This window comes from Sminthopsis crassicaudata, chromosome 6 (assembly GCF_048593235.1).
Source record: "Sminthopsis crassicaudata isolate SCR6 chromosome 6, ASM4859323v1, whole genome shotgun sequence".
Lineage (NCBI taxonomy): Eukaryota > Metazoa > Chordata > Mammalia > Dasyuromorphia > Dasyuridae > Sminthopsis > Sminthopsis crassicaudata.
This window is the reverse complement of record NC_133622.1, coordinates 202463310-202477768: the sequence shown is the minus strand read 5'-3', so window position 1 is coordinate 202477768 and position 14459 is coordinate 202463310. Positions and strand designations below refer to the sequence as shown.

The window sequence follows — 14459 nt, the reverse complement described above, 5'->3', positions numbered from 1 at the left end:
CATCTGTTTGGGCTTGTAATGTCAAGATAAATTTATCACAGTAGAAAAGCAATGTTTTCTTAGATTTATAACTGTGTGTTTGCACACAGATAGATGAGGAGTGCTTACTGGAACTGATATTAAGAGAAGATCATGATGCACTAATAGCGAAGATGAACAACTGGAATTTCCCTATTTTTGAAGTCATGGAAACAATGGGAGGAAGATCAGGAAGGATCCTGAGCCAGGTTTGTTATTCTATCAAGAAATACTGCATTTAGGGGCAGCTGGGTGGCGCAGTGGATAGAGCATTGGCTCTGGAGTCAGGAGGACCTGAGTTCAAATGTGGTCTCGACACTTAACACTTCCTAGTTGTGTGACCCTGGGCAAGTCACTTAACCCCAATTGCCTCAGCCAAAAATAAATAAATAAATAGATAAAAACATAAATGAATGAATGAATGAATGAATGAATAAATAAATGCTGCTTATATAGACCAGTGAGACTTGGAGCTAGAAGGGATGGTGGAGGTCACTCAGTCTACACTCCCACCCAATCTCCAAATCCCTTTTGTTCAGGTTGCTGACCAAAAATGGAAATTTGAATAGTTTGGTGATTTAATCAGGGAGTCATCAGGGAGTCTGTTCCATCTTTGGACAGCTGAGTGGTTATAAAGTGGTGTATTATTTTGAGCCGAAATAAATCTTCTGGATAACTTCTATTGGTTCAGGTTGCATCTTGTAAAGTAACACAGTCAGAGTATCACAGTAACAGAGTACAAATATATGCTGATTAACATCTGTAGCTGGTTTCTTGTAAACAGTGGAAAATATAACACTTCAGGGGACAGTCAACTTTATGGGATCTAGGAAGCTGAGTAAGAATAACTGGTTCAAGTAACACAGTCATATGCCCCTCTCCTTTTTCTAAATAATAATAGCCCTTGTGTGGGTGGAGAATTAGTGTCAGATAAAGGTCGTTGTGGGGCAGTTATGTGTTGAAGGATGAGGAGATGAGATGACAATACTACGAAGAATTAAAGGTGTTGATAAAACTTTCTTTTCAAAAGAAAAGACAGTGCTTTAAGCTGTTGAATCGTACTGTGGACTTTTCCTTAAACAACCCTGATTTTTAAACTGTTGTGCCTGTAGTTTCCTGGTCTTCTCTGATTGGCCCAGTCCAGTTTATGAATGTTCTATCTAAATTGCATTTCTCAAAATTAGATAGATTTTCTAGATATGATGAGCCCAAAAGAGAGTGTGGTAGGGCTTTGGCTTTTTATTGTCTGAACATTGCATAGCCCAAGTTTGTAGTAGTTTTTTAAAAATAAGTTCTATTAACCTGTTGGCTTGTGCTAAGCTCATGTTCAGCTAAATTCTACGGATATTTGCCCTATCAGATACTCTTAAACCAAATCCTCTCTTAGTCTGTATTTGTGCCATTGACTTGATTTTTTTACCTTAAATGTTGGGTTTGACTTCAGATGGCGAAATGGAAGGCTAGCAAGAGGGAAGCTGTCACTCAGCTAGAAGATGATACATCCTTTGCTCAGTTTTAGAGTCTTATTAGTAATTTGGCTGCCTTCTGTGAAGGGACAAGCCCCTGGGTGGAAGAAGGGAAGAGAGGATGAGGACGAGAACTAATGAGTGAGAAAGAGAGAGTGAATATAGTGAGAGGGAGGAGAGAGCGAATAATTGCACGAGAGTGCCCCAGGTTCCTGAGCTGTTTTGTTACAACAGCCTTCTATGATGGCTTTTACTCTGCTGTGCTGGAAACATTAAAAACAAAGGGTTTTTTTTAAATTTTTTTTTTAAACTCTATTCTTGGAGTGATGACATGGCCCTGTCTTCTCTCTGCCCTTTCCCTGGCTTTTGAAGAGAGTTAGAGTGTACAAATATATGCTGATTAACATTTGTAGCTGGTTTTTTGTAAACAGTGGAAAATATAACACTTCAGGGGACATTCAACTTTATGGGACCTAAGAAGCGGAGTAAGAATGACTGGAATATGTAGTTGTGATGTATTGATGACATGGTGGTAAGTTTTGGCTTTATGTCAGGAAAAAACTTCCTAATAACAGAGCCATCTGTAAGTAGAATGGCCTCTGTTTGGAAGTAGGGGGCTTCCTCCACTGGGAAGTTACTTGATCAGAGGTTAAGTGGCCATTTGTCTGATTTGCTGTAGAAATGAGATTCCCTTTTTGGGTGGTAGTTGGAACTGCTGACCACTGAAGTCCTTTCTACCTCTAAAGTTTTGTGATCCAGTGATTTTATTATTAAGTTTTTTTCTTTTTAGCTTCAGCCGGAATTTCAGTCTCTTATAGACATTCCAAATCTTTGTTCCACTACCCTATATTAGCCATCCCTTCCATCTTTGTGTCATCTGAAAATTTTGCAGTCATGCATTGTGTGGATTCTTCTGTGTCATTCTTTCATTCAATCATTGTTAAGTGCCTGCTGTACAAGAGTATTGTGCAGAGCTGCAGGGGAGACAAAGAAAGTTAAGATCTGATAAAGCCTGATAATCTACAGGAGAATGAGACCCAGAGATCTCTATGCATCAATCATAGGTCATTAATAAACATGTTGAATTGGACAAACCAAAGGACAAAGCAAAGTGGTACTTCATCAAAAGACATTGTAAGTCTTTTAAGTATTAAAACATTTCTGTTAACCTGTAAAACATTTTTCTAAAATAGTAGAGTATACTCTAATTTGGAAAAGGCAACAACAATCTCATGTGTAAATAATAGGATAAAAATGCAAAGTGTGTCTGGCATAATTGGCTCAATACTCATTGATGAGCTGTGCTAATGTCTGGGAATTTAAAATTGTTGAGAACGATATAAGCATTTGGGTTTATTTAAATTAACTATTTCCATATATACATATGCAATTTGGAAGATTTAAATTTTGTGTAAATTGAGTATGGTATTAATACTATTTCAATTTATTTCAGCCATTAGAAGTCACTTAGTAGTGCTTCTGGTATAGAAAATGTATTGGGCCTTCTAAATGTATAGACAGGAAGAGGCAATTATACTTACTCAGGCCCCATACTTTGATCCTGGGTAAGTTACTTAACTGGTACACCTCTTTTTGTCATCAGTAAAATGGGGATAATGATAGCACTTACCTCCTAGGGTTGTCATATGGATCAAATGAGATGATATTTGTAAAGTACTTAGCCCAATGGCTGGCGTATAGTAGATGCTGTATTGTGCTAGCTATTATCGTTACCTGGTACCTTTTAGGTATCACTGTTCATTGGTATTGAATAGGAAACTTTAGATGTTATTTTAACAGAAGCAGGTTGTCTGTGAGAGGATGATTTTTGTCCTTGATTTTTATCTCTTTTCTCAGGAAATAGAACAAAATCTATAATGACATCTTTTGTCACATTGCTCTAGTTGATAAATCGACCATTTTATCCAGTTGTTATTTTTCATGTGTCATAATATAACTTGCTGATTCCACCAAGATAAAATAAAACAGTTTGCCCATTCATTTAAAATACAATATATCAGGAAGTAAAAATACTGAATACTTTTTATCTGCTTCTAGTAATGGACACTCATCTTCCTAACGAGGGAATTGCTTGTTTTTAGAAACAGTTTGTCTCTGTATAATTTTATTTATAGAAATAAAAGGATTATAGGGATATAGTATAAGGACATCAAAAAGATTATAAGGAATCCAAATTTTAAGGAATACAGTTGCATGTCTTAAAGAATATCTTTGTACCAGAGAATTATAGCCCCTTAGAACTGGGAGGGGAGGGAAACAATAGAGAACATCTAATTCAAATCCATATCTGAAGCAGGAATCCTCTTTATACCCAGAATGAAAACCTCCATTACCTTCAAAAACTTCTCCTTCCACTTTTGTACCATTTTTGTTGAGCAGTTAAACATAATAATCATGGATTGTTAGACCTAGAAGGATACCTCAGTGGTTATCCATCCAACCTGCTCATTGTACAGAGGGGGATGCTGCGCTCTTCCAGGGCCTACATAAGCACCGGGGTCTCTTGTTTTTTTGTCTAGTAATCTTTCCATCACAGTGAGTTTCTTCTTTAGTTCTCGAACTAAAGAAGAAAATTAACTTACTCTGTTACATGTTCCTTTTCTCACTTCTAGAAACATTTTATAAACTTCAAATGAAGTTGTTTAAAATTATAATCCAAAGCTATTGCAGATAAGACTTGGCATACTATTCTTAAAAAAAACAAACAAAAAACAACTTTCCAAATTCAATGAATGATGATTCCTAGCTAATTTCTCTCCTCCTTCCATTTTTTTTAACATTCTGATGGAATCATAAGTATTTGCAATAATATATTTCAGGCAAAAATTTTCCCCTTAATCTCATTCCAGAGATATGGTTTTTATCATATTAAATTATAGCCCCAGACAGATTGTATTGAAAGTTCAAAGTGTTTAGAGACTAGACATTTTCTAATTTTCAAAATTCTCTTACTTGTCTCTCTAAATGGAGATATTATGGTATATTGGATAAATGCTTAGCTTCAGGATCAAGTGGATTCAACTCCCTTCTCTAACATATTGCACAGAGTAGTTCTAGATAGTTAGGTAACCTCTTAGTCCCAGTTCCCTAGAAAACTCGGATAAGACTTTAAGTCACATTGCTGATCTTCATTGGTAGCACAGTTTCTTCACTGGGAATTCATATGGAAATGTGATATCAATATTGATTTGCTTTTCAGTGATGCAGATTTCAACCTATGTGTGCCCTTCTATGTAACTCTTCTGTGGCCTCCTGTAAATCCACCAAAACAGGTCCACCCAGCAACCTGAGAGAGATGCCTTTTCACTTTCTCCTCTCATTGTCCAGATAGCTACCGATTTTCTTTTTCAATTATGTATTTCCTTGATAAAATTTTTCATCTTTTCTCATAAAGTTCTGTACATCTCTCCATTGCCTCCAGGTAATATTCTTGACTTTTCGGAGGCTGTCATATTCCATTTTTTGCTGCCATACAGCCTCATTTAGTGTAAAAGATGGATCTTTGTTTCTAGAAGAATCTTGGTTTATTTGTTTCCCCCAAACAATCAGCTCCACTCTTTTCTTGCTCAATTTTGGGCCCAACTTGCCTGTTTTTATGGTCTGCATACTGATAAACACATTGATAGATAAGATCTCTCAGTCATCCATACGAAGGCATGGTGTGATCTGAGCAGTAGATTTTCATCCACTAGGTCTTTTCAGTTTAGCTGGTAAAGCCAAATTCTTTGGAATAGTTCTCTGTATTGATTACATCATGTCTGAATTCCCTACCCAAATCTCCCTGTCCCTCCTTTGCAGATTATATGATTGATAATGAAGTTTATATAGTCATTCAAGGCTAAGTCAGTTGATTGTACCACTAGCCACCTAGTTGTATGACCTTGGACAAGTCATTTTCCTTTCAGTTTCCTCATTTATAAAATAAGGGAATTGGACTAGGTTGATGGATAGGTTCCCATCCAATTCAAAGAGTGATTTAGGAGATATATGTTCCAAATTTCTTTGTAGATAGTGCCCTATAATTTTTTAAAAATAATTTTTGTAGTCTTCCAAGATGACAAATTGGGGAAGGGGAGATTTTAGTGAAGTATTCTCATTTCAGTGATCTGATATGCAGGATAACTGGCATTTCTATTTTGTGAAAACTAAAAAGTGTCATGACTTAAAAAAAAAACATAACTAGTTATAAAGCTTAGAATTTTGATCCTTAAAATGAAAATTATTTGAATTTATTCTTAGACTATGTATACCTTGTTTCAAGACACTGGTTTGATGGACATGTTCAAAATCCCTGTTCCAGAATTTGTGAGCTACTTCCATGCATTAGAAAATGGCTACCGGGACATTCCTTGTAAGTATAAACCAGTACATAATGGAACTGCAATGTAATTGAATCATAAAAGGGGAAGTATTCCTTTTGAAATGGTTAGCTGCTTCAGGCAGTTGTAGTAGTTCTGAAAGTGCTCAACTGCATTATTTTTTAAAACTTTTTTTTGTCTTTAACATTTCTGACTGTATTAAAGTGTCTCCCTAAAGAATGATTTTTAGAAGTGTCTGCTTCCTCATTTGTGGTAGGTTAAAATTTGAAAGTATGGGCATCATACTAAGACAGTAAATATATGTAAGCATGCCATTTTCCCATTTAATAATAGAATAGATCATTGGGCCTATTTCTTTAGATTTCTTTGATTAGATCATAATTTTCTTTTTGACATTGTAAGAAATTTTTAATATTCTAGGAATTGAAGTCAGTCTTTTGTGAACCCAAATCTGATTTATTCCACAGTCTGTACACACCCAGGATTTCTGGCCTGCTTGTGTACTGTGGGGTTGGCACAATGTGCATTTATGGTGGACAGATAGAATAATCTGTCAACATTCCTGCTTTTGGAAGACATCTTGTCAAGCTAAGAATTGAGCTGGGAAAGGGAGTGAATATTTTATTTATTATTTGGGAAAAAACCAAAACTATTTGTGGGTAAACATAATACTTAAAATAATAGCCAGTGATATTTGTATGTGGCACTTTACGTGTGCTACCCCATTGATCTCATCTGATGTCCGTGTTAGATTAAGAAGTCCTCCTAGCTCAAAGCTGCACTAAGATTTTGGGGACACCCTTAATAGAATTTGAGAATTTACAAAGCACTTTCCTATCCACAACCCTGGGAGGTGAATATTAGAGATAGAATCATCCCAATTTTATAGATGGGCGAACTGAGGGTCATAGAAGCAAAGTGACTTACTCTGGGTCACAAAACTAGTGATGAATGAGAAAGGGACAGAATCTGTTAGAAGATGCGGCAGGGGCCGTCCACCTCTGGCCTAACAAGTTGTCATCTTGCCCACTCCCTCTGGAAGCAGCCCAGCTGCCTCCGGTTCTGACATTCAGCCTCAGTTTGCCTCTCTGCCTTTCTACCTGTTGTTCTTGGTTCTGTCTCCTGGGGTCATCTAAAGCTAGTCTCCTACCTCCTCCACAGGGCTCAAAGATGTCTGTCCTCTCCTTGCTGAGTTAGCCTCCTTGCCTGTCCTTTTCCTTCAGTCAGTCTTCCTTTGACATGGACTCAAGGACCTTCATCATCTTGGGCATTCCCCAAATTAGGGCTCTTTTTAAACCGTCATGTATAGTCCCCTAGACAAGATCTAAGCAGGATAGAGTGCATAGTGGGAGGGTTATCATTTTTCCTTTTCTAGAAACTGTGCCTTTTCTAACGTGTCCTAAGCTTCCATTAGTGTTGTGATGAGCTTGCAGGCTGCTGAACTCCCCAAATATTCCTAGAACAAATGCCTTCTCCACCTTATATTTGGAAAGCTGATTTTTTTTTTTAATTTAAATGTAAGGTTTTAATATTTATACCTATTGAATTTTATACTGTTATTTCAGTGTAATACAGTTGGCTGCCAAGATCCCTTTTGCATCTTGATTCTGGCATCCACTGTATTATCTATCCCAGCTTGTTGCCATCTGAAAATTTGATTAAGCATATCCTCCAAGTCTTTATCAAAGTTATAGATAAAAATGTTATACAAACTGCAGATCTTTTAGGATACTCCACTAGGGATCTTGTGGTATGATGATGTTGAACAATTATTTTTTGACTCTTGCCATTCAATCAGGTCAAAGTTCATGTGACTGTATTAAGTGTGCAATCCATATTTCTCAATTCTATGTAAAAATAATATGAAATATTTTGTGGCATGTGTGTGTGTGTGTGTGTGTGTGTGTGTGTGTGTATGTGTAGTGCCTCCAAAAGTTCTGGTGCAGTAGTTATATGCAACAGACTCATAAAAACAATATTTGAAAGGTTAAGTATTTAAAAATATTAATATCTTTCTTATTAAAATTCAGCATAAACATTATCTTGTATTATATAAGACTTTCATAAGCTGTTCACACAGTGGTTTTGCTATGATCCCATGAGAAAAATCTAATGGATATAGATTGGTGTCTTAGGTGATCAAGCAAGAAGTCTTTGGCCTCCTCTGCCCTTCCACTGGTCTAAGAAAGTGACATCCAGAACCTGTTGAAAATGTGACGTATGATGTCAGGGTGCCTTATCTTGTTGAAGTTAAAAGCAAAATGGTTTTATTCAACATTTACAAAACTAAGTGTAAAAGTAAAAGAAATTTTAATAATTAGAATTTCAGAATTTTTGGTAAGTTTATAGAATTTATACTTCTGAAGTTGATTAAAACTTAAAACTGCACTAAACCTTTTGGGATAGTGTGTGTGTGTGTGTGTGTGTGTGTGTGTGTGTGTGTGTGTGTGTACCCCAAAGGTACTCCCAACCACAGTTGTACTGAAAGATCTGATCCTCGGAGCCGTAGGGGTCACCTCCCTAGCCAGCCTTCGTATCCCCATTTCATTCACACAGTTAAACACCTTCCCAGCATCACGTACGCAGTAAGGCCCCAGTGCAGTTTGACCAGTTGATGTTGCTTCAAAATTACAAATAACGGGTTGGTATCTGTTAAGACACTGAGAAATTGCAATAAGGAAAGAGATGGGAAATTGTGAGGACCCAAGGACCCAAGCAGCTGAAGGCGGACCCCCCGGGGGTAGCTGAGCCCTTGGGTGTAGCTCTGCCCCCTTCTGGGCTGCAGACTCAATGGCTACCAGTGCTGACCTCCGGGAGAGTTTGGGATATTCTGAAGACCACATAAGGTCCTTCTCTCTGGGATCCTCATTCACTTAGGGTCAGGGAAAAATTAACCCCAATGGAGGCAGAAGAAGCAGAAGCGCCATGAGTCTGAGGCCCCTTGGTGATAATGGGGAAGAGGCTCCCTCCCCGCAGGCTGAGAGAGCCTTTCTCCCTCTGTCCTGGAGAGGAAGGCCTGCTGGAGGGGCCTTAGTTATTCATGTATACTTCCAGCTTAGTGGCTAATCAGAAGGTACCCCAACTGTCGTGGATGAGCGCGGGACCTGAGCCTCCACCCTGGCTCCATGGAGCATGTCCCGAGCACCAGGTAGAGCCCACTCTAAATCTTGGTAATTATCTCTATAGCATCCCTTATCCACTGCAGTGAGTCTTTTGTCAAGAGAGGAAATGAAGTTCATCTTGAATGTCCTGATCTAGAGACAGCCATGTTCTTTGTCTTGACCACTTCCCTCAAGGTGTTTAACAATCTCCTCTTTAATGGTCAAGTGGAAATCAGTTTGCAGTCTTTTCCCCTTTAAAGAAAAATGTGGATATTTATTTTTGTTAAATCTTGTGCTCTCCCATTTTCCAAGGTCTTTTTCCCTCCTTAGGCCACCTGTGCCTCTGTTCACAATATGAATGTTTATTTTATGTGTGATAGAACTGCTGTCTACTACGATTATTTCTCCTTGTCTTCCTCTTTCCCCCCAACAGGAATTGTTTTTTTCTGAGAAGTGACAAAGCCAGTCCAGGATCTAAAGCAGCTAGGTCACTTGGGGTAAACCAAGTTCCATGCATGGGGAATTGAGGGCCCTCTAACTTGGTGGAGGTCAGATGGACTGACACCTCCAGAGGAAAGGTGGGCCAGGCGGAGAGGAGCCGTGTGCCACCATATCCTTGCCTGCTCTTGTTTTGCTTAGGGCCATGTCAGCACCTTTTGTAACTGCTCAGGGATTTACCAGGGGTGCCTGTCTCCTCAAATGTATCCTGAACTAAGTCTGCCATTTCCTGGCCTGCCCCTAACAATGGCCCATAAAGCTTAAACTGTACTTGATCCAGTTCACATTCAAACTTGGGCAGAGCTGAGCAATATCATTGTAAAAGAAAGAGAACAGAAACAATCCCATTCACCTCTGTGCTACTACTGTCATAGGGCTCAATGAGAAGCAATGGCTCACTGGACTTAGGCTTTTCTTAGAAAAGTGAGGTGCCCAGGAAGCGCCAAAGGACAAAATGACTGACCCGGCCACAACAGAGAGTGGGAAGCCTTCCCTTCAGAGTCCTGCTGTTATGGAGTCCCAAACCAAGCCCTTCTCTCCCATGTATCCTTGGCGGGGTGAGGGGCAGCAGGGCGGCCCCTGGCTCCCTTCTGTCTCCCAGGGCTCTGGTTAGACTGCTCGTACTTTTCAGGCCTCAGTCCCATTTTTACAGTGATAGCCTTAGATGAGATGAGCTCTAAAGCCTCAGGAGCCTGTAGGTACATAGATTTGTTTTCAAAAGACAAAAGACCACCTGCTGCATTGGTTTTAAAGTCCTTCCCAGATAATTATCAGAGCCCCTTCACATAACGGAAGTCTTATGGGAAACTAGAGAGATTTCCTGTCTCAAGGGCAGAAGTCAGGCAGTCTCCTCTTCTTCTGGGAGAGAACTGAAGCACAGCATGACTGCAAACTTGGGAGATTAAGGGCTCCTAGAGGGGTCATCTTTTAAGGCTCTGGGGCTATCCTGATGGAATTAAACTTTGAATTGGGACAATAATCTCCAATAACTTTTACCTGGACCTTCTGGAAGGATCTCTGGACAGGAGTCAGGAGGTTTGGGTTTGAATCCTGACTTCATTGTTAACTAGCTTTGTTATCTTTCTCTAGAAATCGTTGGGCTTGATCTAGGCCCTGAATGAGGTCCCTTCTAGCTCCAACCAATGATGACATCTCTAGGATAAATGGTTTCTCCTTGCTATCTTGCATTGTTCAACCTCATTGTCTCTCAGAGAAAATGGGGACAACACATAGTTCTTAGGGTTTTAAGTTGAAAAGTAGAAAAAATCTGTTTAAGAGCTAGGGTTTCTGTATTTTCATTATCACCCAGACCTATTTTATTTTTAAAATATTATCTATGTTTTATTGTTTTTTCACTGAAAGTATTCTTCGACTTAGTAATATTTTATTTTTTTTAACTACATGTAAAGATAGTTTTCAACATTCATTTTTGTAAAATTTTGAGTTCCAATTTTTTTTTTCTCTCTCCCTCTACACACACTTCCTTCCCCATTCACTAAGACAGCAGGCAATCTGATAAAGGTTTTACAAAGTCTGATCATTTTAAACATATTTTCATATTAGTTATTATGAAAGAAGAAAAGAACAAAAAGGAAAAACTGAGAAAAAACAAAAACAAAACAAAAGTGAAAATAGTATGCTTTGATCCACATTCGGTCTCTACAATTCGCACTCTGGATGCAAAAGGCATTTTCCATATCACGTCTGTTGGAATTGTCTTGCAAAACCATGTTGCTGAGAAGAGTCATAGTTTATCATCACCCAGTGTTGCTGTTACTCTGTCTAATGTTGTCCTGATTCTGCTCACTTCACTTAGCATCAGTTCACGTTAAGTCTTTCCAAGTTTTTCTGAGTAGACCAATTTTAAAAGTCAAATGGCATGGCTTCATTTGTGCTGAAGGAAATAAGTTTATGTTCCTTGCTCCACTTTGAGATTATTTCATTGTGGTCATGCTCTGTTATTCAGCCTTTGTAATTGTTTTCCTATAGCAGAGTAATGTACTTGTTATCTACATTTAGAACCAACATGATCAGGAAATGAACTAGAGCCCTAAGTTTCTGTGTGTTCACCAAAGTTATTACTTTTGTTACATAGAGTGACTCAGGCACTTGAATCCTTCACCTTTTAGCTCAGGAGCTGGGCAAAAGATTATTGCTAAGGCTGTTGGCCATTTTTGAAGAGTCAGAAGGTGCCACCTTCCCCGAGTCTTGGTCATGTAAGAGGTGCAACACGTGTATTGCAATGAAAAACTCCTAGTAAGGGGATTGTGTCCTTTGCACTGAAGAATGGATGTCCCCATTTGGGAGCTGCAGCAGCTCTGGAACCCTGGAAGGAATCCCAGCAGACCCTCCCGCTGCCTCCGTGTGGTCCACAAGTTCTTTCAGGGCCCAAGGATGCCATGCATCTAGGTCAGGGTTTTTTATTAAAAATCTCTTCTCTCTCTCTCTCTCTCTGTTTCTTCCTTGCTTTTATGGGGTCGTATTTCTCTTTCAGTCATTTTCAGAAGCAGAGCAGAAGGAATGGCTTGGCCACCACCTCCAGGTGATCATTTCCCACCATCCCACTTCCCCCCAGTCAAGGTTCCTTCCCAGTCTGACCCTCCTTGGTCTCCCACCAGAGATGAGTTTTTAATGAAGCCTTTGTCTCAGTTGAGCTCTTCCATCACCAACTCACGTTCTAGGCCTGGGCCTGGATCTTCCTTTCATTCCTCTTTTGTGGCCCGGCCTGGCTTCCCCACCAAGAATTTGTTCAGTGAATGCTTTGTGTATCCACATGGATCGCTTCAGCAATTCCCAACATTCTTCCTGAATGGAATGTTTTCCTTTGTAGCCTGAGAGGTTTATTCCTGAGTATCTTCCTTCCCTCCTGGGCTGATTTCCTCCAAAGTATTTTTATCCATAGAAGGCTGCCTGTCTTTTCTCTGAATCATTTCAAGTGTGCTCTCCCCCAATCTAGGGTGTGTGTTGTGCTGTGCTCTGAGCCTCTCTGTCTGTCACAAACTAGTTTCCTCCAAGTTCCCTCCTCCTCCCCCCAGCAACTGCTTCCTCTCTGTTAGTAAGAATCAGATCTAGAATAGAATTTCTCTTCTAGATTCCTCCAACTTTTAAAAGATAAAATTATTGCTAAGGCATTAATTTTTCTGCTTTTTGGAGAGAAAGGGAGGAGAATGAGAGGGGGGAAAAACCCCATGCTCCAGGAGATGGCAATTTTATATCCTATGTAATATAAATCATAATAGAATTCCTTTATCATTTCAGAAGTGTTTTTCTTTTGTAGAGACCTTTTTTTTTTTTTTTTTTTTTTTTAATGTGAATAGTGACTAGAGAGGATATGAAGAATACCCATTCTGAGAAGAATAAATGGGCTATTGATAGCGTAGGGAAGTGGTTGAAGCATTTGATAATCATTGAAGAGTCAGAAGAACTGAGTTTCAGGTCAGGTTTTGCCACCTAATCGTGTGACTGAGAACTTAATGTTTCTTTTTTTTTTTTTTTTTTTTTTTTTTTTTTGTCACCAGGATCGTTATCTAATAAATGGAGATAATACTTGTATTACTTCTCTCTCAAGCTTGTTTTGAGGAAAGAGCTTTTGTTAATTGTGAAGCAGTAAACACCAAGCAACACAAACACATTGTGCTGTTATTACTACTACTTACTACTAATTAAGTTATTTATGCCCCAGAAAAGCATGTTATCTAGACTTTGTAAGATCATGCTGAGGGAAGAGGGTCTTACTGAACAAATAATGGGTCTGCAAGAATATTTCCTGGTTGATTTACCAACTTAGGAATCATTCTAATGAGTATTTTATTTAATGAATCAGAACTCATGATTACTTGGAACTTTTTATATTCTAATTTGTATCATAAGAAGTTGATGGCTCCTGAGTTACTAGATCTGAGTTCCAAACCAATCTTTTGAACTCCTAGGTTAGTTATTTAACCTCCTTGGGCCTCAGTTTCCAAATTCCTACAATGAGATTGGACAAGATGGCCTCTGAGGATGGGTATCAAGTAGAAATCAGGAATTTACCCCAAAGTTATTTCCAGGATAGGGCATGGGGAAGTCAACATTTTAATATCAATATTAAAATATTCACAATACTGTTGAATCTGAGAACAAATTGCTGGTATGGGCCACAATTTCTCTTTTAAAAATATTTAATGAAAGTAATGGATTATTATTATTGTATAAGAAACGATAAACAGGCTGATTTTAGAAAAGCCTAAAAAGAGTTATATGAATTAATCTGAGTGAATCAGGAAAACACTGGACATAGCAACAGCAAGATTGTGTGATGATCAACTAGGACAGACTTAGCTTTTTTTTAGCAGTGTGCTAATCCAAGGCAATTCCAATAAACTTTGGGTGAAAGATGCCATCCATATTGAGAGAGAGAGAGAGAGAGAGAGAGAGAGAGAGAGAGAGAGATAGAGAGAGAGAGAGAGAGAGAGAGAGAGAGAGAGAGAAAGAATGAATGAGAATTATGGAGATGGAATACAGATCAAGACATTATTTTCACCTTTTTTGTTATCTTTTTTTCTCAGGGTTTTCCCCTTTTGTTCTGATTTTTCTTTCCCATCTTGACTCATGGAAATATGTAAAAAAAATGAACATGTACAACCTAAAAAAAAAATTATTTAAAAACACTTACTACTTGGGATTTTGTGATATGCCACAGAGGAAGAAAGCACCTTTTAAAAATGCTTGTTTGGTGCTGGCCCCAATTCTCTTTTTTCTGGGGAGCCTGGAGCTCAGAAGTTCTCAGCCATTCTGGAATAAGCTGATGGATTGTCTGTACTAAGTTTGGCATTGATATGGTGAGCCCCTGGCAGTAGGGGCCACCTGCTAGCCCAAGGAGAGTCAGAAACAGAGCAGGCTAAAGCTCTTTGGGTCCATGAATAGCCCTTATTTTTCAGACAGAGAGAGGGGGGGATCCAGTCTTTAAAAAATAAAATACGTATTTATGGATTCATTTTGAAAACCACAGGTTGATTTTTATCATGTACTTGAAAAGCAAGCTGTATATAATAGAA

The 14459-nt window shown here is 38.6% G+C and overlaps 1 protein-coding gene across 1 annotated transcript in view; it reads left to right on the top strand.

Annotated features, from left to right (window-relative positions):
- The window catches only part of PDE3B (phosphodiesterase 3B), a 139611-nt gene that overhangs the window by 101092 nt on the left and 24060 nt on the right, over positions 1-14459 (top strand). Inside the window, exons 9-10 of the mRNA XM_074275604.1 lie at positions 90-227; positions 5745-5856. Coding sequence (XP_074131705.1) covers positions 90-227; positions 5745-5856 — 250 coding nt within the window. The remainder of the gene's footprint in view (positions 1-89; positions 228-5744; positions 5857-14459) is intronic.